This window comes from Eretmochelys imbricata, chromosome 1 (genome assembly GCF_965152235.1).
Source record: "Eretmochelys imbricata isolate rEreImb1 chromosome 1, rEreImb1.hap1, whole genome shotgun sequence".
NCBI classification, from domain to species: domain Eukaryota; kingdom Metazoa; phylum Chordata; order Testudines; family Cheloniidae; genus Eretmochelys; species Eretmochelys imbricata.
In genome coordinates this window covers 313,079,571-313,105,678 of record NC_135572.1, presented here as the reverse complement: position 1 = coordinate 313,105,678, position 26,108 = coordinate 313,079,571, and the positions used below count along the sequence as shown (strand labels likewise).

Genomic DNA, 26,108 nt, shown 5'->3' with positions numbered 1-26,108 from the left:
TGTGAATCCCTTTCTTAGGCACCTGACTCTCCCTATGCATTGTATAGGGAGCCTGGGCACCTACCAGAGTTGTGGATTCCACTGGACAGCAGGGCACCTAAACATTAGGCATTGCAACAGTGAATCTAAGTCTCCATTATGGATCTGGCACCCAGATACCATAGTGATGGAAATATCTTGGAGAGAACACCATAGGTAAGGATAGCCTAGTGGTCAGAGTGCTAGCCTGGACTTTAGGACACCAAAATTCAATTCCTCTTCCACCACAAACATGCTGTGTGTCTCTGGGCACGTCATTTTGTCTGTCTGGTTGTGTCTATACAAAGAGTTTAATGTAAAGCTTTTTGATGTGTCAGGTAATTCATAGTGTGCAAATTACACCAACAGCATGCACAAAATACCTGTTCCATTTTCAATTTGCGTCTTGTGAACACAAAGTGGCAATTTCCTGTGAGCCGAGCACATAGCATTCTCCAGAGGTATCCAACAGTCCTTTGTTTTTTTGCTGAGCAGCATGAATCCTGGGATTGTTTTTGCTGTGAATTGTGGGAAGCCAGGGGGGTTCAATTTTTCTTTTTTAAAATATCCCATGATTCCTTTGTATCCACCCCACACTTCTTTACTGGACTGGCTCATGCTATTTTTGAATTGCTGTCAGCTAGCATGGAGACGTCACTGTAGCGGCATGGAGCATTGTTAAGGGTGAATATGCACAGGTTGCTTGGACTGTATTACAGCATTCAGAGCCAGACAACTTCTGCACCTGACTTTGCCTATTGCACCACCAAGCAGATGATGCGGGAGCAAGAGAATATTCTATGGCAGGAGCAGCAGTTCCTCCAGCAGCAAGAGAATACTCAGCAGGACAAGGAAGAAGATGAGGAGGGTGCCGAGCTGTTGGAACAAGAGAACCGGTTCCTGGATCACCTATGCAGTGTTCAGTGCCATTTCTGGGCCTGGGAAACCAGTGTGGATTGGTGGGAGAGGATCATTCTGAAGAGCTGGGATAACCAACAGTGGTGAGAAAACTTCAGGAGGGGGAGGATTACCTTTTTAAAGATCTGTGCAGAACTGACTCTGGAGGTTTAGCAACAGCATACCAGCATACCCGTGGAGAAATGGGTCACCATTGCCATCTGGAAGTTGGTCACCCCAGAACATTACCAGTATGTAGCCAACCAATTGCATGGGGAGATCAACTGTTGGGGCCATTCTCTGCTATACCATTGATAAGGTGCTATCTAACCAGGTCACAAAGCTGGGTAATGCTCAGGAAATTACTGAACTTTGCATGCATGGGGTTCCCAGACTGTATTGGGGCAACTGATGGAACCCATGTGCCTATTATTTGCTGCTCTACCCCTGTCAGGGCACAGAATTTATAAACAAAAAGGGGTATTTCTTCATGGTGCTGCAAGAGCCAGATAACTTCTGCACCTGACTTTGCCTATCGCACCACCAAGCAGCAGGTTTACAGACATAAATGCAAGGGTCTGGAAGGGTCCATGATGCTAAGATCTTTTGGAACTCAGTAGTGTTTAAATTAATGAAGAAAGTACTGTTTGCCCGTAGGAGCACTGCAGATATTAATAGTGTGGAGGTTGGTCCAGCTATTCTGGGAGACCCGGCTTATCCCCTGATACCCTGGCTAATGAAGCCATACACAGGCCACTTGGACAGAAGGAAGGAACATGTTGTCTGAGTAGTTTCAGAATGGTAGTCAAGAGTGTATTTGGCCATTTGAAAGGCAGATGGCACTGCTTACAGAATAGGTTGGAAGCAAGAGAAAAAAAAATGTTCCAACCATTATCACTGCACGTTGAGCAAGCAAGGGGGAAAGCTTTGCCGATGGATGGGAGGTTGCAGTGTGGAGACTTGCTCAAAGGTTCGAGCAGCCTGCAAGTGTTCCATAGAGAACACAAACACCTATGGGAATGCTGTCAAGGATGCCTAATGTTCGCATTTTGAGTCACATCCCTGAACACGTTATCCCATGGGGATGCAGAAGTTGCACACACTGGGGTATTGTGTGCAAAATGGAGATAACCCTATCTCACAGGGGTATTGGGAGGATAAATATATTAAAGATTATGAAGCACTCGGATACTAGGATGGTGGGGGCCACATAAGTACCTAAGATGTATAAGAATCCAGAAGTTTAAATAAAACTAATTATCTAATGAGTGAGTTATTGCATTCAGAATCAACTAGTGCCAGCTTGACTTATGGTTCATCATAGCTGGAAACCATAGATTGATTTGTGCTTTTAGCAGATAGCTCAAGAGCAGAACTAGAGACACTATTTGAAGCACTCACAAAAATGTGGTTTAGCTGAGGGTCTGTTGCTTTCTAACAATATTAGAAACTTTATGCAATATACACCAACAATAATTAATAGTATCAATATAAGCTTACTATATCTACTGAATCCGATATGGTAATTTATCTTAATAGAGCGTGAGAATTTCAAGGGCCATATGGGAAGTCACTGATTATGAAATCCTTTAGAAAGGATAAGAAAGAGACTTTGTGGTTTAGATGTCAACGAGTCAGCTCTTTCATCATACGGTACTTAAGAAACAGAGACCATATATTCAGCATTGCCTCCAGTTTTCAGTTTCTGCACAACCTTATGCTCCAGATGCATTCAGAAAGATTAGATACAGAATAAATAGGCATATACTTAGTTTAAAGTGTTGGGGTTTAAGCTAACTATCCTCCAGTCTAAGCAACTGTGCCCCACTGAAAAAAGATGGGTTTTCTTTATTTAAATGAACTGTTTTGGAACTCAATTTCTAACACCAAATTCAGCCACCTTTCTATACAACTTACCAGTCATTTTCCAGTAGTTTCTTTTAAAAACCACAGATCAAAATGAAGTTGCACTGTTATCTTATCTCTGCACATATTGGGCTCTCCGATAATGAAAGATTCTAAGGATGAATTTCTGACCCTATTGTAGTCAATAGGAGTTCAGACATTGCCTTCAATGGGGCCAAAATTTCATCCTGAAGCGTTCTGGAAGAAGTGGAAAATTAGTCTATGTCCCATACGTTGCAATCTGTCATCTTAGACTTTTAAATAATTAGGGTCATATTAGTTCTGTGCTGGTAAAACCCCACAGGGCACTAAGTATCAGAGGGATAGCCATGTTAGTCTGGATCTGTAAAAGCAGCAGAGTCCTGTGGCATCTTATAGACTAACAGACGTATTGGAGCATAAGCTTTAGTGGGTGAATACCCACTTCGTCAGATGCATGTAGTGGAAATTTCCAGAGACAGGTATAAATATGCAAGCAAGAATCAGGCTAGGGATAATGAGGTTAGTTCTATCAGGGAGGATGAGGCCCCCTTCTACCAGTTGAGGTGTGAACACCAAGGGAGGAGAAACTGCTTTTGTAGTTGGCTAGCCATTCACAGTCTTGGTTTAATCCTGAGCTTATGGTGTCAAATTTGCAAATGAATTGAAGCTCAGCAGTTTCTCTTTGAAATCCAGGTCTGAAGTTTTTTTGCTGCAGAATGGCTACCTTTAAATCTGCTATTGTGTGTCCAGGGAGATTGAAGTGTTCTCCTACAGGTTTTTGTATATTGCCATTCCTAATATCTGATTTGTGTCCATTTATCCTTTTATGTAGCGACTGTCCAGTTTGGCCGATATACATAGCAGAGGGGCATTGCTGGCACATGATGGCGTATATTACATCGGTGGACGTGCAGGTGAATGAACTGGTGATGGTGTGGCTGATCTGGTTAGGTCCCGTAATGGTGTCGCTGGTGTAGATATGTGGGCAGAGTTGGCATCAAGGTTTGTTGCATAGATTGGTTCCTGAGTTAGAGTTACTATGGTGCGGTGTGTTGTGGTTGGTGAGAATATGCTTCAGGCTGGCGGGTTGTCTGTGGCGAGGACTGGTCTGCATCCCAAGGCCTGTGAAAGTGAGGGATCATTGTCCAGGATGGGTTGTAGATCACTGATGATGCGTTGGAGAGGTTTTAGCTGAGGACTGTATGTGATGGCCAGTGAAATTCTGTTGGTTTCTTTCTTGGGCTTGTCTCGCAGCAGGAGGCTTCTGGGTACATGTCTGGCTCTGTTGATCTGTTTCCTTATTTCCTCATGCGGGTATCATAGTTTTGAGAATGGTTGGTGAAGATCTTGTAGGTGTTGGTCTATGAGGGGTTGCAGCAAATGCGGTTGTACCTCAGTGCTTGGCTGTAGACAATGGATCGTGTGGTGTGTCCAGGATGGAAGCTGGAGGCATGAAGGTAGGCATAGCGGTCGGTGGGTTTTCAGGATAGGGTGGTGTTAACATGACCGTCACTTATTTGCACCACGGTGTCTAGGAAGTGGACCTCCCGTGTAGATTGGTCCAGGCTGAGGTTGATGGTGGGGTGGAAGCTGTGGAAATCGTGGTGGAATTCTTCCAGGGTTTCCTTCCCATGGGTCCAGATGAAGATGATGTCATCAATGCAGCGTAGGTAGAGAAGGGGCGTGAGTGGACGAGGGCTGAGGAAGCGTTGTTCCAGGTCAGCCATAAAAATGTTGGCATATTGTGGGGCCATAGCAGTGTCACTGGTCTGGAGGTGTATATATTGTCACCAAATTTGAAATAATTATGCGCGAGGATAAAGTCACAGAGCTCAGCAACCAGTTGTGCTGTGGCATCATCAGGGATACTGTTCCTGACAGCTTGTTTTCCATCTGTGTGTGGGATGTTCGTGTAGAGAGCCTCTACATCCATGGTGGCTAGGATGGTGTTTTCTGGAAGATCACCAATGCATTGTAGTTTTCTCAGGAAATCAGTGGTGTCACGGAGATAGCTGGGAGTGCCGGTGGCGTAGGGTCTGAGTAGAGAGTCTACATACCCGGATAGTCCTTCAGTGAGAGTGCCAATGCCCAAGATGATGGGGTTTCCAGGTTTATGCATCTTGGGTAGTAGATAAAATAGCCCCAGTCAGGGCTCTAAGGGTATGTTGATTTGTTCCTGTGTTAGTGTAGGGAGTGTCCTGAGTAGATGGTGCAGTTTCTTAGTGTATTCCTCAGTGGGATCTGAGGAAAGTAGCCTGTAGAATTTGGTATTGGAGAGTTATCTGGCAGCCTCCTTTTGGTAGTCAGACCTGTTCATGACGACAACAGCACCTCCTTCAGCCTCTTTGATTATAATGTCAGGGTTATTTCTGAGGCTGTGGATGGCATTGCATTAGGCATGACTTAGGTTATGAGGCAAGCGATGTTGTTTTTCCACAATTTCTGCCTGTATACGTCGGTGGAAGCATTCTATGCATCAGTTCAGACTGTCATTTCGACCCTAAGTAGGAGTCTATGTGGAGTTCTTCTTCTTGTGCTGTTGGTGGAAGGGTATCTGTGTATCAGTGCGCTGTTCACTGTTATCTTGAAAGTATTCTTTGAGTCGGAGACGGTGAAAGTAGGCTTCCAGATCACCGCAGAACTGTATCATGTTTGTGAGGGTGGTGGGGCAAAAAAAAAAAAAAAAAAAAAAAAGAGACTCTTCTGCCGGGCTGAGTGTGTAGCTGGATAGATTGACGATATTGCTGGGTGAGCAGGGCTGGCTCCAGGCACCAGCGTTCCAAGCAGGTGCTTGGGGCGGCAGCTCGTGTGCCATTAGGGCGTTTCCGCAGCGGCGGCAATTCTGCGGCAGCCTCTATCTTCAGCCGCCCGTGGCGGCAAATCAGCAGCAGCCCCCCATCTCTTCAGCTGCTTGCGGCAGTGGCAATTTGGCTACAGCTTCTCTCTCTTCAGCAGCTCGCGGTGGCGGCAATTCGGCATGCTGCTTGGGGCAGCAAAAACTGTAGAGCCAGCCCTGTGGGTGAGTTAGGGGTACCACTTTTGTGACCCCATGTGCCAGGTAGGATTTTAGACAGTTTACAGTCATTTTTCCTTTGTAGAGAGGTGAAATGTGTAATGTAGATCTCCTGTCTTATTTTGGTAAAGTCTGTTTGTATGGAAGGTTGGTTATTTACGAGTCTCTCCAGGTTGGAGAGCTCTTTTTTGATGTTTTCCTGTATAGGATGCTGATCAGTGGTTCCTCAGTTTCTTTGATAGGGTATGGCATAATCTTTCACTGTGGCCCGTGCAGTATGTAGAGATCAATGGATTTTTCACCTTCAGTCCATTTGGTATGATGTCCATCTGTTTGCATTTGGAAAAGAAGATGATATCTGTCTGTACTTTTGCAAGTTTCTTCAGGGCACTGGATACTTACTGATTTCTCTCTCATTGAGTTTTCATAGCATCATTACCTTGGGGAAGGAAGGTTAATCCATGGATGTGAGGGATGAAATCCTGGCTCCACTAAAGTAGAAGGCAAAACTTCAGTGGGGGCCAACATTTTACACAGTGGGTCCTAGCATCTTTTACTGCTTCCTGCCCTGTAGAACAGTATGGCTTCTTCAAAAGCCATGCTTCCAATGATGCCTCTCCACTGGCTGATGCTCTCTCTCTCTCTCTCAGACACACTCCAAAGATGTCTGGCTGTCATCGCTGTTTACCTGATGTCACCAACACTTCAACCACAGGATTCTTTACAGAGCTTTCTGGACAGTGGTGTATGGGGAAGATAGGGAGGATAAGGCTTACTGCTACAGAGAACAGATGTCTTTCCTGTACCCCACCCAGCTCTGCCTTATCTTAATCCACAGAACACTCACATACAGGTTTTCGTGTGCGGGGAAAGAGAAACTAGTATACTGAAGTCCTGGTACTCTTCCCCTTCTATGCTACCCAACCAAGATCTTCTTTATACTTCATTTGTGGAAGAAGAGGGGCAGATCAAGCCGTATGTATTAAATTGCAATTTGTGTTGGAGCTCTCTGGTTCGATCAACACTATCCTGTTAAATTTATTATTTAAATATAGCAATGGTCGATATCACATGGAAGGTGGCATGTGTTAGTAGATCAGATAACCATGTGCCAGGCCAGCCTGTAGTATAAAAAATGGTCAATCCTCAGCATGAAACATATCCATAGTGACACCAAGCCATTTGTTTATGTGAAGACAAATGTGCAGCACTCTCACATTACCAGCACATTTTTAAGTGAAACAGACAACTTACAAGATTTAGAAAAGAAAAAAGAAAAGAAAATATACATATAATTCAAGTGCTATTCCACTTTTTAATCTGCTCTCTTAGCATTTCACTGCTGAGAATACAAACTAACAGAACAACCCAGTAGGCTTTACATTTCACTCCAAAGCCAAGTTTGCTTTTAGAAAGTGAGCTGGAAATTACAACATTGCATGGTAGCAGTTGGCAAAGCTTTGCAGAAAAGGAATCTTGCTTATGACAACTATAAACAATTTCATTTTTCCCGTTACTCTTAATCTTCTAATTGCTATATTTAAATGCACTTAATCACTTAAGCATTGAATAGACCATAGTGATAAATCTTCACTTTAGACGAAGCAATAATAAATCTTTGTCTTCTCTTAGCAGCTGGCCCGTTTTGATTCGGACTTTGAATTTTTATCCTTTCCTCAGGCTTAACAGTAACAACTTGTTAGTTCTGTCTTTTGAAAGTGTGACACTGTTCCCATTAAATGCATTACCCTTGTTTGAGCTTAAACATTTTTTCCATGTTAAAAATGGATGTCCTTCTGCAATACTGTACCAAGAAACAAACAAAACAAAACATCCAATTAGTCTCTGCTGGTAATTTACAATGCAACAGTAGTTCATTAGTATTTATTCAGCACCATTGGTGCACATGGCACTTTACAGACATGAGAAGACAAGCTAGAGCTTATAATACAATCTTTCAATGGAGGCCTCCAATGCCACAGAGAGCTAATTTAAAAACAGGTGGAAGAGGGCTTCAAAAGTACACTAACAAACAACAGAGTAATAATATTCCACAAGCAGCTCATAGCTTGGCTAGAGAAATCAAGCTACATTTTCATCACAATTCTTCGTCAAATACTCAAACCCCTTTGAGAAGACAACAGGTGTTAGAGGTGGCAAGCAGAAAAATGTAGGAAAAGATTGTCTTGGGACTCAGGAGATCTGGGTTCTATGCTACAGGTTTCCCCAATCCTGCAAATTATTTAAACTCCACTCCTGCAAATACTCATGCACATTCTTAAATTTTAACTTAATCCCATTGACTTGTGTGTAAAGTCAAACAGATGTACAAACATTTGCAGGACCACAGCCTTCATTTCTCTATGCTTCCATTTCTGCAATATGTTTCCAAATGGGTGTTAGCCAAGTGATATTTCTGACCATTGTCTTCAGTATTCTGGTTTGGCTAGAAATCTACTGCACATAGTAAATACCTCCCATATAGCTCTCAGTTGCATGAAAGGTATTGGCAGATGCTTGGAGTTGGGATTTAAATAGTTACATCTGAAAATCTCTTTCAAATAAAGTTAACTTTTTTCTTGTCACCCACAGTAGCAACCTCAAGGCTGTGATTGGTGCGCAGGCTACTGTAACTTTGTCGTTGTTTTACTTTGAATTACTTCGTGTTCATATAGTTTAAGGCCAAAAGGAATCATTAGCTCATCACTCTTGCATGCCACAGGCCATTAAATTTCCCCCCAGTTACCCTGTACCTGCCCAGTAACTTAAGTTTCACGAAAGCATGACTTGAGTTTGGCTAACACGTATCTTTCAGAAAGGCATCCAGTCTTGATTTGAAGACTTTAAGAGATGGAGAATCCACCACTACCCCTGGTGGTGTGTTCCAATGGTGAATCACCCTCATCATTAAAAATATGTGCCTTATTTCTTATTTGAATTTTTCTGGCTTCAGCTTCCAGCCATTGGTTCCTGTTATGCCTTAATCTGCTAGATTAAAGAGCCCTCTAGTAACCAGTATTTTTTCCATTTGAAAGTATTTATGCCCTGAAATCAAGTCACTTCTCCATCTTGTGATAAATGAAACAGATTGAGCTCATTAAGTATGGCATTTTCTCCATCCCTCAAATCATTTTGTAACCTGAGGCCCCAATCCTGTAAACTCTTATAGAAGCACTCAGTTTTAAGCATGTGGTATTAGAGTCAGTGACATAACTTGCACTTGAGTTAAGCATGTTCATAAGTGCCTGCCTGGTCAGGGCCTTAATGTTGCATAAACTCAGAGATATTAAGGCCAAAAATAATGATAGTCTAGTCTCACCATCTGCATAACACAGGCCATATTTCAACTCAATGATTCCTAACTCCAGCCCAACAACTTGTGGTTGAACTGCAGCATATGTTTCAGAGAGAGAGCCAATCATGATTTAAAGACTCCAAGGGCTGGAGTGTTTCCCACATCCTTTGGTGATTGGTTCCAACAGCTGATTATGTTCATGGTTAAAAAGTGTGAGCCTTATTTCCAGTTTGAACTTTGTTGTCTTCAACTTCCAGCTATTAGTTCTGGTTATGCCTTTGCCTGCTAGATTAAAGAACCCTCTGCTATTGGATATTGTCTCCCTGTGTAGGTAATTATAAACTGTGGTCAAGTTGCCTCTTAACCATTTATTTGATTAGCTAAATAGACTGAGCTCCATTAGTCTTTGTACGGTCTGTTTTCCAAACCTTGAATCATTTTCATGGCTCTTCTATGTACCCTCTCCAACTTTTCAACATCCCTTTTAAAGTGTGGACACCAGAACACAGTATTCCAGGAATGACCTCACCAGTGCTGTATGCAGAAGTGATATTAGCTACCTACTCCTGTTCCTACTAATATTCGTATTAATGCATTCAAGTATCATGTTAGCCCTTTTTGCTAGTTTGTTTAATATATAGTGCTTTTGTTTGGAATTATGTATACTTATTTGTTCAAGGACTTTCCTGAATATTCACTGTAAATGGGCAGTGTTAGCTACTTTTTCTTCTGTATATGCAAACTTACTGGATTGATTTATGCAAAGCTATTACTTTTCTTTTATCTATGCAAATAAGGCCATATTCAGTTTTTAAACATCTACCAGAAGATAAGGAGTAAACTTTTCAGAAGCACCTACATGACTTAGGAGTCTCTTTCATTTTCAAAACTGACTTAAACACTTAGGAGCCTAGGTCCCACTGAGAATCAAAAATATGTAGGCACCTCAAGAAACAGATAGGCACCTTGTGGAATTTTCAGAGACATGGGAGTTAGGTGCATAGAAGCTTTTGAAAATCTTACTGGGCACCTATCTGCATCGTTAAGTGCCTAAATACCTTTTACATATGGTCCAATGTGCCTAAGTCAGTTCTGAAAATGGGGTTTAGGCAATTCTGCAAATTTTAACCAAGGTCCCTGCCCAGATGATCTTGCAGTTTAGTTAAGAGCTTACAGTATAATTCAGCATTTGTACATCAGTCAGGACGAGTCCAGAGTACTTTTGTTCAAGATTTTATCATGCAGAGCTTCAAATAGCCTGGTTTGCATGTTTCCTCTGAAATATTGGCAGTTCAGTGTATTACAACCCCTCTGGAAAAAAAGCCAGTTTTTAAAACACCTTAAAATATTTTTGCTATCTCTGCATTAGATTGGAACTTCATTAACAGCTGCTTTCATTTGAGAGTTTTTTGCCAAATAACTGAAAACCATATCCCTGAGTTAAAACAAAACAAACAAACTCACTCTGAAAGGAAATATTTAAATTTCTAGGTCAGAAGTCTTCTACTATACCACTACATGCTCCACTTATCAGGCGACAAATTTTAATTTTCATTTTTTTTTTCTTTTAAGGTAGCCCTAATCTGAAGTCTTTGAAACAGAAATCTATGTTGCAAATAGTATGCTACATTTCTGCAAGTAATCGTCTCTCTTTTAAAGCTTAAAAGGGCACTTTCCAAACAGATCACGCCCAAAATTTTACATACCTTAAAACTGTTAAAATCTGGTGTGCAGTATCCACTTGAATCTTAATCTAAATTTAATATTAACAATCCAAATGCCACCATTTTTGCAGGACAAAGACAAGCAAACAAAAACACCTAATATGCAAACATTGCTTACAGGCTCTACGTCACAGCTAACACTTCCCAGAGCTGTAACTGACATAATCGAAGATGGTGGTGAACAATAAACAAAAAGAGGTTTGTTTCAGATTCATTAGAAATGAAGAAAAAAATAAAATCAGTGTTTATTTAAAAAGAAAAAAATTTCCATTTTAATAAAAATATTACAAACAACAAAATTAAAGAAAAGTAATTAATAGTGTTGTTCAAAACTAGCCACATGTACTATCAGATGCAATCTGCAAAAAAATTGAGCCAAGATCACAAATAAAATCTAAATAAAAATTATTAGATTTCTTGTTTTAAAATAAAATCTCTATGCAGGATTAAAACTGATATAGTTAAAGTGGTGCTATCATTAAGGCTACATTTTAGTCACGGGCAATTTTAGTAAAAGTCATGGACAGGTCATGGGCAGTAAACAAAAATTCATGACCTGTGACCTGTCCATGACTTTTACTGTATACCCCTGACTAAAACTTGGAGGAGAGGGGCGACTCAGGAGGGTGGCCCGGGGGAGCACCGTGGGTGCTGGGAGGGTGCGGGGGCAGGCTCCCTACCCAGCTCCAGGCAAGCGGGGAACCCAGCTCCAGGCCCCACGTGCTGCCTCTGCTCCACCCTAAGTCCCAGTTCTGTAGCTCCCATTGGCTGGGAATCAAGGCCAATGGGAGCTGTGGGGGCGGTGCCTGCAGGCGGAGACAGCATTGGAGCTAGGAGCTGAGGGAGGGGAAGTTGCTGTCTCCCTTCCAGGGAGCACTGCCCCCCGCGGGTAAGCACTGCCCCGCACCCCAACCCCCAGCCATGAGCCCCCCCGCACCCAAACGCCTATGGCAGGGGGGCCCGAGACTGCCCCAGCAGCGGCCGGTACGCCTGACCCAGGAGCTGCCCAAGCTGCTCAGGCAGGCCCAGGCCAGGTACACCAGCCTCTGCAGAAGTCACGGAATCCATGACTTCCATGACAAACATGGAGCCTTAGCTATCGTTAACTCTTTACATTAAGCAATTCAAATTTAAAAAAAAAATTAAAAACCATTGCATTGTTGGGGTGAAATCTGGCCCCACTGAAATCAATGGGAGTTCTGCCATTGACTTTAATGGTATCAGGATTTCACCCGAGATTTGTTGTTGTAATATGTACATTTACATAATTCATACAAACAATATTATGAAATCAGGACCATAAAAGAAAGTAGGCTTTGAAACTGGGCTAAGTTATTACCGACTATCTGGTCAATATAGAAACAAAAGCCCCCAATCCTCCCCCAAAGAAAAACAGGCTGCTCACTATCCATTTTTTTTTTAAGTTATACAAAACTGAAAGTCCTTTCCCTTGTACTTTTTCAAACTAATAGTTTCAGATTCTAATTATTAATTGTCTTGAACTGGAATGAGCAGGAACAATCACTCTGTCCACACATTCAAGACACCTTTTTGATGCAGTCTGAGATAACATATTTTGAAATTAATTCGAATCAAGAGCTGATGGCCTTCTACACCACTAAAACCTTGCCTTACCCCTCATGAAGGTACTGGGGGCAGAGTAGTTTTTGCTGTCCTTCACCTCTTCTCCCCCCCCCCCCCCCCCCCCCCCCACACACACACACTTGGCAATGGGCTCCATGACCATTCAGAAAAAACACTGCCTGGAGGGAATCATTCTTGGACTAGTTGAAGAGCTCCCTAAGAGCGAAATCCTGGTCCCATTTACATTAATAGCAAAATCTCCACTGACTTCAATAGAATCAGGATGTCACCCTAGATCTTCACTTATGTAGATCCCAGGGCCCCAAACACCCCACAGTTAGGGTTGCCAAGCCTCCAGGATTGGCCTGGAGTCTCCAGGAATTAAAGATTAATCTTTAATTAAAGATTATGTCATGTAATGAAATCTGCAGGAATACATTCAACCAAAAGCGGCAACCCTACCCACAGTAGATGACATGAAGTGGCCACTAGTTTAAGGTAGTTTTAGGAGTGGATATAAATTACATTTTCTACTATACCTTGTAGTCTTGTATAATATGACTGATTACTGGGTGACAAGTGGGTGAAGGAGTATCTTTTATTGGACCAATTTCTATTGGTGGAAAAAAAAAACAGATTTTGAGCTACACACAGTTCTTCTTCGGGTCAACCCATTTGGGTACCCACTATGTGTTGTGCTATGCTAACCCTTCTTTTGTTGTCTATAAATCTGGGAGGCAGAGATTAGAAACTACCATTTTTCACTCACAAACAATGCCCCCAAAATCAGTATATTGTTGCTTTCAGAAATTGTGGGGAGGGCTCCATTTTGCCCACATGCATCTCCCACAATGTTACCACTTATAAAATCAGACTATTTGTTTTCTTAAATGGATTTATTGCTTAACATGAAGACTTAAAGGATTAGATTCACTGGTATGCTCCAGCTGCTCAACCAGAGCCTTATATATAGCTGAACATACCAATGAATCTATCTTAGGGGGACCCCATCACTGTAGCGTCTGTGTGCCTCACTCTGTATTTTTCCTTACGACACCCCTGTGATATAGGGAAGTACCCTTATCCCCATTTCACAGATGGAGAACTGAGGCACTGAACATTTTAGATTATGTGTTCACTGCAAACTTAGCCTGGGTGATTGGAACCTGGCTCCAAACATGCAGGTTAGCCAAGCCCGGGGGTGGGGAGGGGGGACACTCTGGAAAGCCCTACTCAAATTACTGAGTCCTCACTGGTGCTGCACTCCCCTGCATGTGTTACTAGCACTACTGGGGGCATATCCCATCGTTCTTTGCACTCCTGCAAGAGGAGTCACTCTTTGATTCTCACTCAGTGAATTGTGGGAGAGCCTGCCTATTCTTCTGGACAAGCATTGGAAGACTGTCAGCACTCAAGTGAGTTAGCCTGAATCCTCACTGCAAAGTGGGTGGGTTACCCGCCTGACTTAAAGCAGAACCCAGGTTCTAACCTGCTGGGACAGATAGCCCATGCTGAAAGCACCACCAAACTCAGGTGAGAGGGTAGTGTGTGTGGATGGGAGGGGGGTTAGGGACACCTGAATAAGAGTCTGAGTCAACTCTGCAGTGAAGACATATATAGAAGCTGAAATCCTACCCCCACACTGAAGTCAGTGGGAATACTCCCATTGACTTCAGTGGGGCAGAACTCTACCCTAAGTGATTTCCCTAAGCGCACACAGGAAGTCTCTATCAAAGCTGTGGTTTCCAAGTCCCAGGCTAGTGCTCTGATTGCTGAATCTGGCCCAAATATGGGATAATTCTCATGACAGGATTTTTATTATTGTTGTTTTTTAATCCTGCTGTAGCCAACTCATATACTGCAGGGTGTTGCAATAAGTGTTGAGATAGACCTGTACCCTCCAGATGTCTGGTGCTCCAAGCATTAGGTTGTTGCCTTCGATGGAATCCTATGAATATTCAGATTCCGTGTATGCTGCCAGAATCAAAGGATGCAAAAACCCAATGCAAATTACTTAGCAATTCCTAACCCAGTTGTCTAGGCAGCCTGACCTTTCCTCCCAGGCTGCAGCGTCTGGCCTGCTGCATACAGGCATCTTCTGTCTCCCTCCCATGAGCCTGGTTCCCTCTGACCTCACAAGGATACAATTTCCTTTTCCCTGTATGCCAGGGATTATGGCACATTCTCGTGGCTGAATGCTGAACTGGGTAACAGTGGTCTCCACTGGTTAGAGTTTTTTTCTCCACTCAGCTAGGATGGAGATAGGTACCCAGTAATAAGATGCAGACAAAACATTAGATTAATAGGGAGGTGGAACAATTGATATTGAAAAATCTCTATAGTTATGTCCATTTTTAGGAAGTCAGATCTCTAAACTTCTCTACTTTCAGTGACTCACAAAAGCCTCTGATGAATCTGCTTATCTGTCCTGTCACAAGCCAAATGCAACAAATGATGTTTAATGCCCTAGTAATTAAATCTATCTTTCTTTTACCCTCAAAAGGAAATACACAGTAATCAGCAATTGAGTCTCAAAAGTTAAACACTATTTATTTCAGAAAAGGAATAAAGGGCAGAACTGTTATCGCAGGGGGAAAAAAAACAAGTTGTATATTTGTATAAAAGGTGTGTCCTAATCCAATTCACATTGATGTTGACTCTAGCTGCTGACTTGAAGGGAAACTATTTATAAAAATAATCAAGTGTATTCTATTTATTTTGGACTAAGACATCACATTCCTTATTTAAATTCTTGTTTTATTTTAGTATTCCAGCCTGAATATGCTGTACTGTTTCCTGGTTAAAAGGATGTCATGGTTACAGTAGTTCAAAGGTTATTGTTGATTAATTTAAAAATTAACTTTGGCATTTTGTTTTTTAAATTTTATGGAGATCAAATGGAATGGGTGTAGTGTTATATCATGGGCCTGACTCCCACTGTAAGAAGTAACTCCACTAAAGACACTAGAGTTGCATTGATGTAAAAATGGTGTAACTGAGAAGACTATCAGGCCTTACATGGATTCATAGATTGCGCTCCCTACTAATATAAAACAAGACTAACCAGCATTGCCAGCCCCAACAGAGCCACAGAATGGTAGGAGTACTGATATATACACATCAAAAGGAAAATAATATCACACTCCATATTCATAAATTCATAGTTTAAAGCCAGAAGGGACCATTAGATCACCTAGCGTGACCTCCTGTATATCACAGATCATTACATTTCATCAAGTTACCCCGGGATTGAGCCCAATAACTTGTCTTTCATTAAAGCATATCTTTCAGAAAGGAATCCGGTCCTGATTTGAAAACATCAAAAGACAGAGAATCCATCACTTTCCTTCATGGTCTGTTTCAGTGCTTAATCCCCCCAAATTGTGGGGCGCATCCCTCTAGGAGGGCATGGAGGAACATTCAGGGAGGCGCAGCAGAGCCCAGGCCAGCCCCCATGAGGGGTGGGAAGGGAGCGCCACCCAGGCCTGCTCCGCCCCCAGCTCTGCTCTGGCCGTTCCCCCAGCCCCAGCCAGGACTCTGCTCCTGACTCCAGACCCACCCCCAGCCTTGTCCCCTTTATCTCTATCTGCATCCGCCCCCATACCCCGAGGGTGGGGGGGGGGGAAATGGACAGGGGTATGGAGGGGTGCGACCCTGAAAAATTTGGGAACCACTGGCTTAATCACCTTCACTCTTAAACACGTACACCTTATTTCCAGTTTGAATGTGTCTGACTTCAGCTTTCTGCCACGAGTTCTTGCTATGCTTTTGTCCCGGAGATTAAAGAGCTCTTTAGTATTCAGTATATTCTCTACTTAGAAGAATTTATACACTGTAATCAAGTCACTTCTCAGTCTTCTGTTTGATCAACTAAACAAACTGAGCTCTCTAAGTCTCTCACTGACAGGTATATTCTCCAGCCCTTGAATCATTTTATGGCTGTTTTCTGTGCCTTCTCCAATTTTTCAACATTCTTTTTAAACTGTGGACACTGGAACAGCGGACACAGTAGTCTATTATCAGACTCACCAACGCTGTATATAGAGGTAAAATGATAAAATCACCTCCCTACTCCCATTTACCCATCAAAGCACCACATTAGCCCATTTTGCCACAGCTTTGCATTGGGAACTCATATTGAGTTGCTTGTCCACTATGACCCATAAATTCTTTTTTAGAGTCACTGCTTCCCAGAGTACAGTCCTCCATACTGGAGGCATGTCTTGAATTTTTTTCCTATATGGGCCCAGTGTGCTAAGTGTTTTCATATTTACTTTCAGATCTCTGATGAAAATGAGGAATAATAGTATCAGGTCTAGTACCAATCTAGTACTCCCATTTGATGATGGTTCCCCATTGACAACTGACTACATTTTGAGATCCGCAAATTAGCCAGTTTTTAATCTATTTAACATACACTTTACTGAGACTGTATTGTGCTAATATTCTAATCAGAATGCTGTGTGGTACTATATGGGGACAGATAAAGTATAAAAGCCACATTTTGTATACTGTTCTCCTACTGAATGCATCCGATGAAGTGAGCTGTAGCTCACGAAAGCTTATGCTCAAATAAATTTGTTAGTCTCTAAGGTGCCACAAGTCCTCCTTTTCTTTTTGTTCTCCTACTGTAACTAATTTTCATTGCAAAGTTTAGGAGTTGCTTGTTTGCCTTAAAAGCCACAGCTGTGAAAGGCTTTTCCCATTTTTAGCCTTCATACTGGCACATCAGTTGTGTCTGGGTCATTTCAGTGAAAAACATGATGACTCATCTGAACGCTGCTATAATAATGTATTTCAACTGAAATAGCAGAACAGTGAATGAGATACTTCAATCCCAGAAAAAAAAAAAAAAAAAAAAAGTAGAAGCAACACGCATTTGATTAGTTCTCATATGGACTCCACAGTTTTCTGAAATGGAGAAGATGCTACAAAAAGTGTTTAAACATATCTGCTGGGTACTGCTAGATAGTACAGTCAGTCTTATACATAGTATCACTGTAGGTTTGGGAGGATTAGATTTTTATTAGTAAATGTTGATTTCACCTTACACAAACTGATGAAAAAAATATTTCTATGAATAATTAAAATTTTAGATCGGCAAAGAAGAAAAATGTGGTTTGAGAGCAGATTAGAATTCAATTTAAGGATATTTACTTTGTATATTTAGACATGTGATGTTAAAAATTTAAGTTTTCATGGTTATAAAGCTTTAACAATTATTGTCTGACACCCCGTTGCCTGATCCCCATACAACTTCCCACAACTATGGAAACTTACAGCTGTAAAAATTTCTAAAAATAAATGCTTAAACCCCATAATTTTGTGCAACTGTGAACTTTCAAAACAAACAAAAAATGCTTAACAATCAGTATTATCAGTTGAAATTATAAAATAAATAAAAATCAAATTCTGCCAACATTGTAAATACATAAACAAGAATAAAAGAACGAAATAATTAGAATAATACCTTGCAAGTGTCCAAAAAACAAACTGCATGCATGTTGATCTGCCTGAGGTCTTAATGTTTTTTAAATCCTGTTTACTGTCCACCATGATGTGAAGTCTGTAGTGCTTTGAATCTACTGTGTGCAGGTAGGAGTCCTAGGATCAAGTCAGATCTCAATGTATTTCCTTCTCAAACCAAATGGGGCTGGCAAACACTGTGGAGATAATATTCTCAGCTTCCCAGAGGGAACGGTTTTGCATATCTCACACTTTCTACTCCCCAAAAAGCTGTTGCCTGGTATTACAGCTTTTGAGGAGACAACTACCTTCCTCAAATGCAGGAAAAATAAATGAGTTACAGCTGGAGTTGAAAGGGAAAAAGATACAGCTTTATCTTTAACATGGGTAAGACTCCCCAGTTCAGACTGGCTAACACTATGTAAATTACTGCTGGTTCAGTAAACTAATGGGATTTTGGGTATATACCAGGCTTAATAGTATGGGCAGGGAGCCCTCTGCTACAATGATGATCTTCTAGAAACCCTTTCTGCTATCTTTTACTTCTCAAAAAAAGAAAAGGAGTCCTTGTGGCACCTTAGAGACTAAGTCTCTAAGGTGCCACAAGGACTCCTTTTCTTTTTGCGAATACAGACTAACACTGCTGTTACTCTGAAACCTTTTACTTCTCAGTTTCATTCAAAAGAATGACCTGGTTTCTAATCTTTGCCCGAGGCCTGCTTTATAAAAAGTGCTAAGAGGCCATATATATATATATATATATATACACACACACACACACACACACACACACTTTATTTCTGTTTGTACAATTTACATCAAGCCAAGGATTTCACCCTTGCCACAGTGCCCAGTCTGCTTCTCTCAAATAAACTATGAATTTTTCATAAATATATTTTCCTTTTGACCACCCCCATGCCCCAATCCCTGAATATGCCACCAATTATTCATATGATCCACGGGTTAAGGATTGACAGCCCTGGAACGGAAGTTTCCTGTTTATCCACAAAATACGTACAGCATGGGAAGTAGAGGAAAGCTTCCCAATGTTGCCCAACCACTCGGACTCAATTCCAACTAGGAGCCATCTCTCTGGAACAGAGGACTGGTCAGTCTCTAGAACCATTCAATTCTTGACAATATCAGCCGCAAGGCTGCCTGAGACGAGCCATCCATTAGAAGTTAACGGCTTTTGGCCACTATTGATTTAGGCCAGTGAATTAGAAAGAGGTGCAAGGCTCTGCATCTATGCCTGGGTACCCAATAGCCCAAGTTCTTCTAAAGAGTAGTACAGAAAAAATAGCACTTTTTTACATCAAATGTATATGTTATTTTTTGTACAGTGGTAGCAGCTATGTGCCCGCATATAACCAAAAGACAGTCCCCATCCCAAAGAGCTTTCAATCTAATCAAATATGTCTTTTCTTAAAATAAAAACAAAAACAAAAAACACTTTAAGAGGGTTTTGCTATTTTCTAAAATAATGTAAATAATTAAATAATGTAATATTTTTCACTTAGAGCAAGATCACAATGCACCATAAGATGCCCCCTATAGTCCCCTGAATAGGCTGTGGGTCAGTGTGGAGAGGGGGATAAAGTGGTCTCCAGGGAGCCACTATACCCCCTGCCATAGAGGCAAGTAGGAAGCAGGTCGATGGGTGCAAGAAACCAGCAGAGCCTTGACTCTGCCTCTCCAGTATGCCACTGGCCAGCATATCTTAGCAAAGCAGGGAAGTAAATTGGCATAGGACAGTAACAGATTGCTCTGGGAGGGAGTTAAGAGGAAGCCAGGGGTGGAATTGTGACTCAGTCTGCTCTTGGAGCAGCACAGCTACTCAGTGCTCCTTGCCTATGAACTGAGAGTAAACTCTCAATTTAGCCCTTAAAAGATTTTCTCTGGCTATACCCTTAAGTCCATCCTAGAGAGGTGGTGGGAAGTTAGAACTCTCTTGTAATGCAGACGTCGGAGCCTGATGCCCAGGTTCCATAACCAGAGGATGTGGTCTGCACCAAGGGAGGCCAGACATTGTGACCTGCCCTCTAGATGTCAGGTTGAGCACACTTCCACCTCATGAGTTATTGTCTGTGACTTCTCCACAGTCACAGAGTGGGGAGAAAAGTTAAATAAAAGGTTAGAACCTTCCTACCACTCCCCCACTCCCGCAACAAATCCAATCAAAAGAATAAAACTAACCTGCTATACGTAAAATATCATTCAATCAGACTGCTTCTCATTACATCTTAGACCTGATTCTTCAAGGACTGTAAGCTCTTCAAAGCAGAGACCATATCAGTGAATTCCTAGCACACTGTTGACACTATACATTTTAATGTATTTTGATTTATAACAAATATACATTAAAAAGAGACTATCCAGGGCCTCAGGCACCTTCGCCAAAAATTAAAAATACAATCAAATAAAAAGTAAAATCAACAGTTGTTTCTCACTTCAAAACCAAACGAATAAAATAACCAACTACAGCAAATCAAGCCCAACCAACAGCCTCATCCCTCCAACATATCAGCCATCATTATACCCTCCTCAGCAACCTGGGTAAACCAACAGGCCTTGCAGCATGCCCATTAGTTCAACCAATTCAATGATGATGAGATGAAGAAGAAATAGGAAAGATAGTAGGCTTCAAAGTGGAGGGCCTCTCATGATGAATGCTCTGCCAGAACTCCCACTCTAAGACCATGTCTACACTACCCGCCGGATCGGCGGGTAGTGATCGATCTATCGGGGATCGATTTATCGTGTTAGTGTAGACGCGATAAACCGATCCCCGATCGCTCTGCTGTCGACTCCGGAACTCCACCAGGGCGAGAGGCAGAAGCGGAGTCAACAAGGGAGCAGTGGCCGTCGATCCCGCACCGCAAGGACCCGAAGTAAGTGATTCTAAGTCGATCTAATATACGCAACTTCAGCTACGAGAATAGTGCAGCTGAAGTCGACGTATCTTAGATCGATCCCCTCCCCTAGTGTAGACCAGGCCTTATACTTCGGGGTTTTCAGCTCAGATACATTCACTTATAGGAAATGTAGCAATATGGTATGGGGAGAATAACCATCTCTCAAGTAGGTAAATCCCTGGCCATTTTGCCTCTATAAACCAGCACTTTAAACTCCACCAAGCAGCCCATGCTGATCATGGACCACTGGTGGTGTGCTCGCAGCTTGCATGACCTAATAAACGGACTACCACATTCTGCACCAGCTTCAGTTTCTGGATTGACTTAAAGTGTAGCTTTAGAATAACCTAATTTTAAAGTGGGAAAGGGATGGATCACAGTAACCAAGGTTCACATGTGAAAGAAATGAATGCAATTTCCTCGCCAGCCAAAAAAGGAAAAAACGCTGTCCACAAAATTGTTATTAGATGACAATTGAACAGCAACTGGAGACCCAAGATCCAAGACCCCAGACTGTGAAAAGTGGACACATACTATCAAGACAAAGGGTGGATCAAATCCTCACTACAGCTTCTAGTTGCTTCCCTCAAACTACCAGCAACTCTACACTGAGTTTCAGCCAACTAGCTCTTATCCTTGCCCCAGTCTCACCCAGGCACTGGGTCAGGCACTAGTGTATGTAATAACACTACTATTTTATTAGGTCAATTTTTCAAATACATTTATACTATTGTAAGCCATGGAGGTTATCGTTTTAACACATTTAATAGGGCCGTATTGTTACAGTTTTGGACTTCCTTAGTAATGAAGGTTATATGATATGCTTTACAAGATTTTCTAAAATTATGGCTAAACTTATTGCAGTGCTACAGTAGCCACTTAAGTCTTATGTCACTTACACAGCCCCATTTGTCTCGAATGCTCACTTTTGATTTTTCCTCATATTTCACAATGCCCCATATTCTGGGAGCAATCTCCCAATTCACACAGGATCTGGGGGACGAACTATTGGTTGGCGGGCAGGAAGCAGATGCCACTAAGGATTCATATATACCACACCACACACGCTAACGTTGAACCTTGCGCTGTATCAGCCACCAGGCCAAACTCTTGCCTCTGCTAAACCAAATCGCCTCACCACAGCCAAGAATTTCTTTAACAAAACATTAGGAAAACCACCATGATTAGAACTGTGTTCTGGTTTATCAAACCATTTGAGTCTTGTAACAGGATGTTTCATAACAGGATCTGCAATGTTTAGCAGCTTGAGCACCTGATTTCGAGTTTATTTTTAAAAGTGCCTTTAGGAGGGCATTAGCCCTGAGCTGTGCGGCTCCCAAGTGCACGACACTGCACTGTTTAGGGAAAGGGACTCTCGCTGAGCCTCACTTACGGCAGCCAGTTGCTAAAAGCAGCACCCTCCTGTCAAGTGGCAACCCTCCGGGCTGTTGCACTTCTCCAGGGCAAAACCTCAGGTTTGAATAAATATCTCCTCATGGGAGAGGCAGCCCCATAAGCACCTAGCCATGCCCCTGACACACACACAGAGCAACCTGTGCCCAGAGAGGGACCCCGGCTGGCCCTGTTTAGAGAGGACAGTCCTTATCCTCAAGGCAAGCTTGGCTCTGCCCTCCGGCCCGGGGCTATTCCCCAGCTGTGCACCGCTGGCGGACGCTCCCACGCCCCCGCGGGCAGCCCCAGGCGCACACGGCATGGCACCGTACTGCGCACCCCCACCCGCTGCGGGCAGTGAGCGCTTGCCGGCCCCTGGCGGAGAGAAGGAGCCGCAGGGACGGGAGACGCGGGCTGCAGCTGCCCGCCGACGCGGGGGGGAGGGGCAGGGGGCTTGCCTGGGGCGTGCAGGCAGCCCTGTGGCTTCCGGAGGCAGCGCTGCCTGGGGGGCTATTCTGAACCCCGGGGGCGGGGGGAAGCACCTTCTTCTCCTCGGTTCTCAGCCAGCTGCAGTAACCCGGTCGTGGCTGGCGGAGCAGGGCAATAAACTGCCCCTGCTCCGTGCACAGACGCAGAGCGAGGGCTGCCCCGCGTCTCTCCCGCCTGGCCTAGGCAGGGGAGCAGCCAGCTGCAGGCAGCCCATTTTCCCCCCCTCCAGTTCCAGCCGCCAGCGGGCACCTGAGGAGCCTGCAACAGGCGAGGGGGGAGGAGGGGGAAATCCAGGGCTTATGTGCCAGGCTGCAAAGGGAGATCAGGAGTCTGAACTGGGGCGAGTTCAACTTTCCAGTGTAATCCCCCTGCCCAGCCCTGCAGCTCCTCAGCGCTGCAGAGAGCCCCCTGCGCGGCTCGCGGACGGGCTCTGCCTGCAGACGTGTCCCTCTCTCCCGCACAAGTTGCACTAACTTGGGGAAGGGGGGTGGGGGGGACTGCGGGAAAGCGCCCGCGAGGTTTCCGAGGAGAATGTGGTTTACCTGTGGTTAGATTGTCATTGATCTTCAAAGGCACCCTCAGGATGTAGACTAGGAAAAGCATGATGAAGAACCACAGGGTCCAGAGGTAAGTCCACGACCAGACGATGCAGGACTTGAGCTGCTCCAGAAAGCCTGTCCCAGCTTCAGCCATGTTTTTGAAGAAGAAGAAGAAGAAAAAAAAAAAAAAAAAAAAGCCAACCCTGCTCTCTGCTGCCACAACCTCTCAGTGTGTATTTATGGGATGATTCATGCCTCCCAAAGTAGACTTCTCCCCTCCCTTAAGGTTTCCATACAGGCATCTCTTCCAGCCGCAAAATAATGAAGAAAATATTTTTAAAAACCCTACGTACACAAAATAGCCCCACCTCAGATCGGTCTGCGTCTTTCTCTCTGTGCCTAGAGTGCTCCCGTTTACAGCTGCAGCTGGGTGACCCCAATTAAACTGATTTCACCAAAAAGCACATGAACTGAACAGCCTCTGGGGTCTATTTGCAGGTGCTGGTGGCAACCTAGCAGGCTTAGTGGTTGGATTCTGCACAAAGCTGAGTTCTCAAGAATTAACCTTTTTAGGGATTTTCTCTCCTCCACCACTTTCCACACTAGATTAGGGGTAGGGAGAGCAAAGGCCCTCCCAAGGCTCAAATTTTGAGGGGTGAAGGGGAAGAGAAGAAAGAAGATACCTTCACCCACCCAGACAGTTCAACCCTTTTCAAAAGGGAAGAGAGTTTTGGAAGCTTCTCTGAGAGTATAAGCTATAGCACAGTTACAGTGGGATCCCATTGGCTCCCTAATTCTATGTGCTAAAGTTGATGGGTTGTCTGTAAATCCCTAGCCCAGTCACTGAGGCATGGGGCAAGCCTTTTTGCTGCCATCTGAAGGTGGAGAAGAGGTACCTTTAAGAAAGGACGTGGGGTTGTAAAAAAAAAAAAAAAAAAAAAACCCACCACATCCTGGGTTTGCACATTGTTCCAGAGCCTGGGCTGATGTTCTCAAATCCAACTGAGCTCCAAACCCACCAGGATTTCACATGGTATTAGGTTCTTTGCAAACTGTTTGCACAGCCCTATTGCTAAATCTTTAAGCCCCATTAATAACATTAAAATAAAAAGAAAAGGCGTACTTTTAGCACCTTAGAGACTAACCAATTTACTTGAACATAAGCTGTAGCTCACAAAATTGGTTAGTCTCTGAGATGCCACAAGAACTCCTTTTCTTTTTGCGAATACAGACTAACACGGCTGTTACTCTGAAACCTTTTATAAAGGTGTAGATCAAGCATAACCCTACAGTAATAATAAAATTGTTTACATTAATAAAGTGCATTTCTCATCCATTTGGTCTCTCCTTAAGACACATTTGTGCTTGACAAAAGAAATTACTACTAGTAGTGCTGGCAGAATGCAGGGACTGTTGGGCATAAATGATTCTTATTTTTTAAAAAAAGATGTATGTAATACATATAAGATGGGTTCTCAAACCGGGGGTCGGGACCCCTCAGGGTCATGAGGTAATTACATGGGGGAGGTCACAAGCTGTCAGCCCCCACCCCAGACCCCGCTTTGCATCCAGCATTTATAATGGTGTTAAATATATTAAAAAGTGTTTTTAATTTATAAAGGGGGGGTCGTACTCAGAGGCTTGCTATGTAAAAGGGATCACCGGTACAAAAGTTTGAGAATCACTGAAGTATTAGAGCTAGGAAATATTAGTGTGCATGTGTTTATGATTTTCCCCCTCTTTCCTCTGTATATTTCTTGCCTTATTAGACTAACGCCTTTGGATTAGGATGATGTCTTCCTTGGAGTTGGGACGGTGCCTAGTACAATATGGGCAATATCAAAATAGAAATAGTTATATAGAATTTTACAATCAAACTGATACACCAACTGTACTCAGGGTTTACTTTATATACATACATACCACTGAAATATGGCCATCATAGGTGAAAAGTGACAACTCCAACAGCACATAGAAAGGTTACAGAAAAGTTTAAGACAGTAGGTTATAAATACTTCAGTGGCCAAATAAAACTGCTGTGACAAAGTTCCTGCTCTACCTTGGTGGGTCTTGCACTTATTGGCGTATTTGTTCACCTTGGAGCTTCATGGCAGCCCTCAGCTTGGCCATTTTTCTGAACCCACAGTCCAGGTCAACTCCTCCTGTGTCTGACCAGGAGTTGGGAGGTTTGAGGGGGAAACCGGGCCCACCCTCTACTCCAGGTTCCAGCCCAGGGTCCTGTAGAATGCAGCTGTCTAGAGTGACTCCTGGAACAGCTGTGCAACAGCTACAACTCCCTAGGCTACTTCACCATAGCCTCCTCCCAACACCTTCTTTATCCTCACCATAGGACCTTCCTCCTGGTGTCTGATAATGCTTGTACACTTCAGTCCTCCAACAGTCCACATTCTCACTCTCAGCTCCTAGTGCCTCTTGCTCCCAGCTCCTTACAGGCACACCACAAACTGACGTGTGCTCCTTTTTAAAACCCAGGTGCCCTGATTAGCCTTCCTTAATTGATTCTAGCAGCTTCTTGATTGGCTGCAGGTGTTCTAATCAGCCTGTCTTAATTGTCTCCAGAAGGTTTCTGATTGTTCTGGAACCTTCTCTGTTACCTTACCCAGGGAAAAAGGACTTACTTAACCTGGGGCTAATATATCTGCCTTCTTTCACTCTCCTGTAGCCATCTGGCCTGACCCTGTCACACCAAATAAATTTGTTAGTCTCTTAAAAAAAAACAAAAAACAAACAAACGTCCCCTGTTACCTTACCCAGGGAAAAGGGACCTACTTAGCCTGCTCTCTTACTGCTGCCTTCTGGCCTGGGCTTTCCTTGCTTTTTGCCCCTGCTTTTGGCTCCCCCCCCAACCGGGCCAGATGCTCTCCCCGC

At 43.2% G+C, this 26,108-nt stretch overlaps 1 protein-coding gene across 6 annotated transcripts in view; it reads right to left on the bottom strand.

Annotated features, from left to right (window-relative positions):
- The window catches only part of ST7 (suppression of tumorigenicity 7), a 234,325-nt gene extending 210,795 nt beyond the window's left edge, over positions 1–23,530 (bottom strand). Inside the window, exon 1 of one of the 6 annotated variants that reach the window (XM_077834305.1) lies at positions 23,223–23,530. In XM_077834305.1, coding sequence (XP_077690431.1) covers positions 23,223–23,373 — 151 coding nt within the window. In that variant the 5' untranslated portion in view covers positions 23,374–23,530. The remainder of the gene's footprint in view (positions 1–23,222) is intronic. The other 5 variants (XM_077834297.1, XM_077834288.1, XM_077834319.1 and 2 more) reach the window with 5 other exon arrangements.
- Between the last annotated feature and the right edge of the window lie 2,578 nt (positions 23,531–26,108).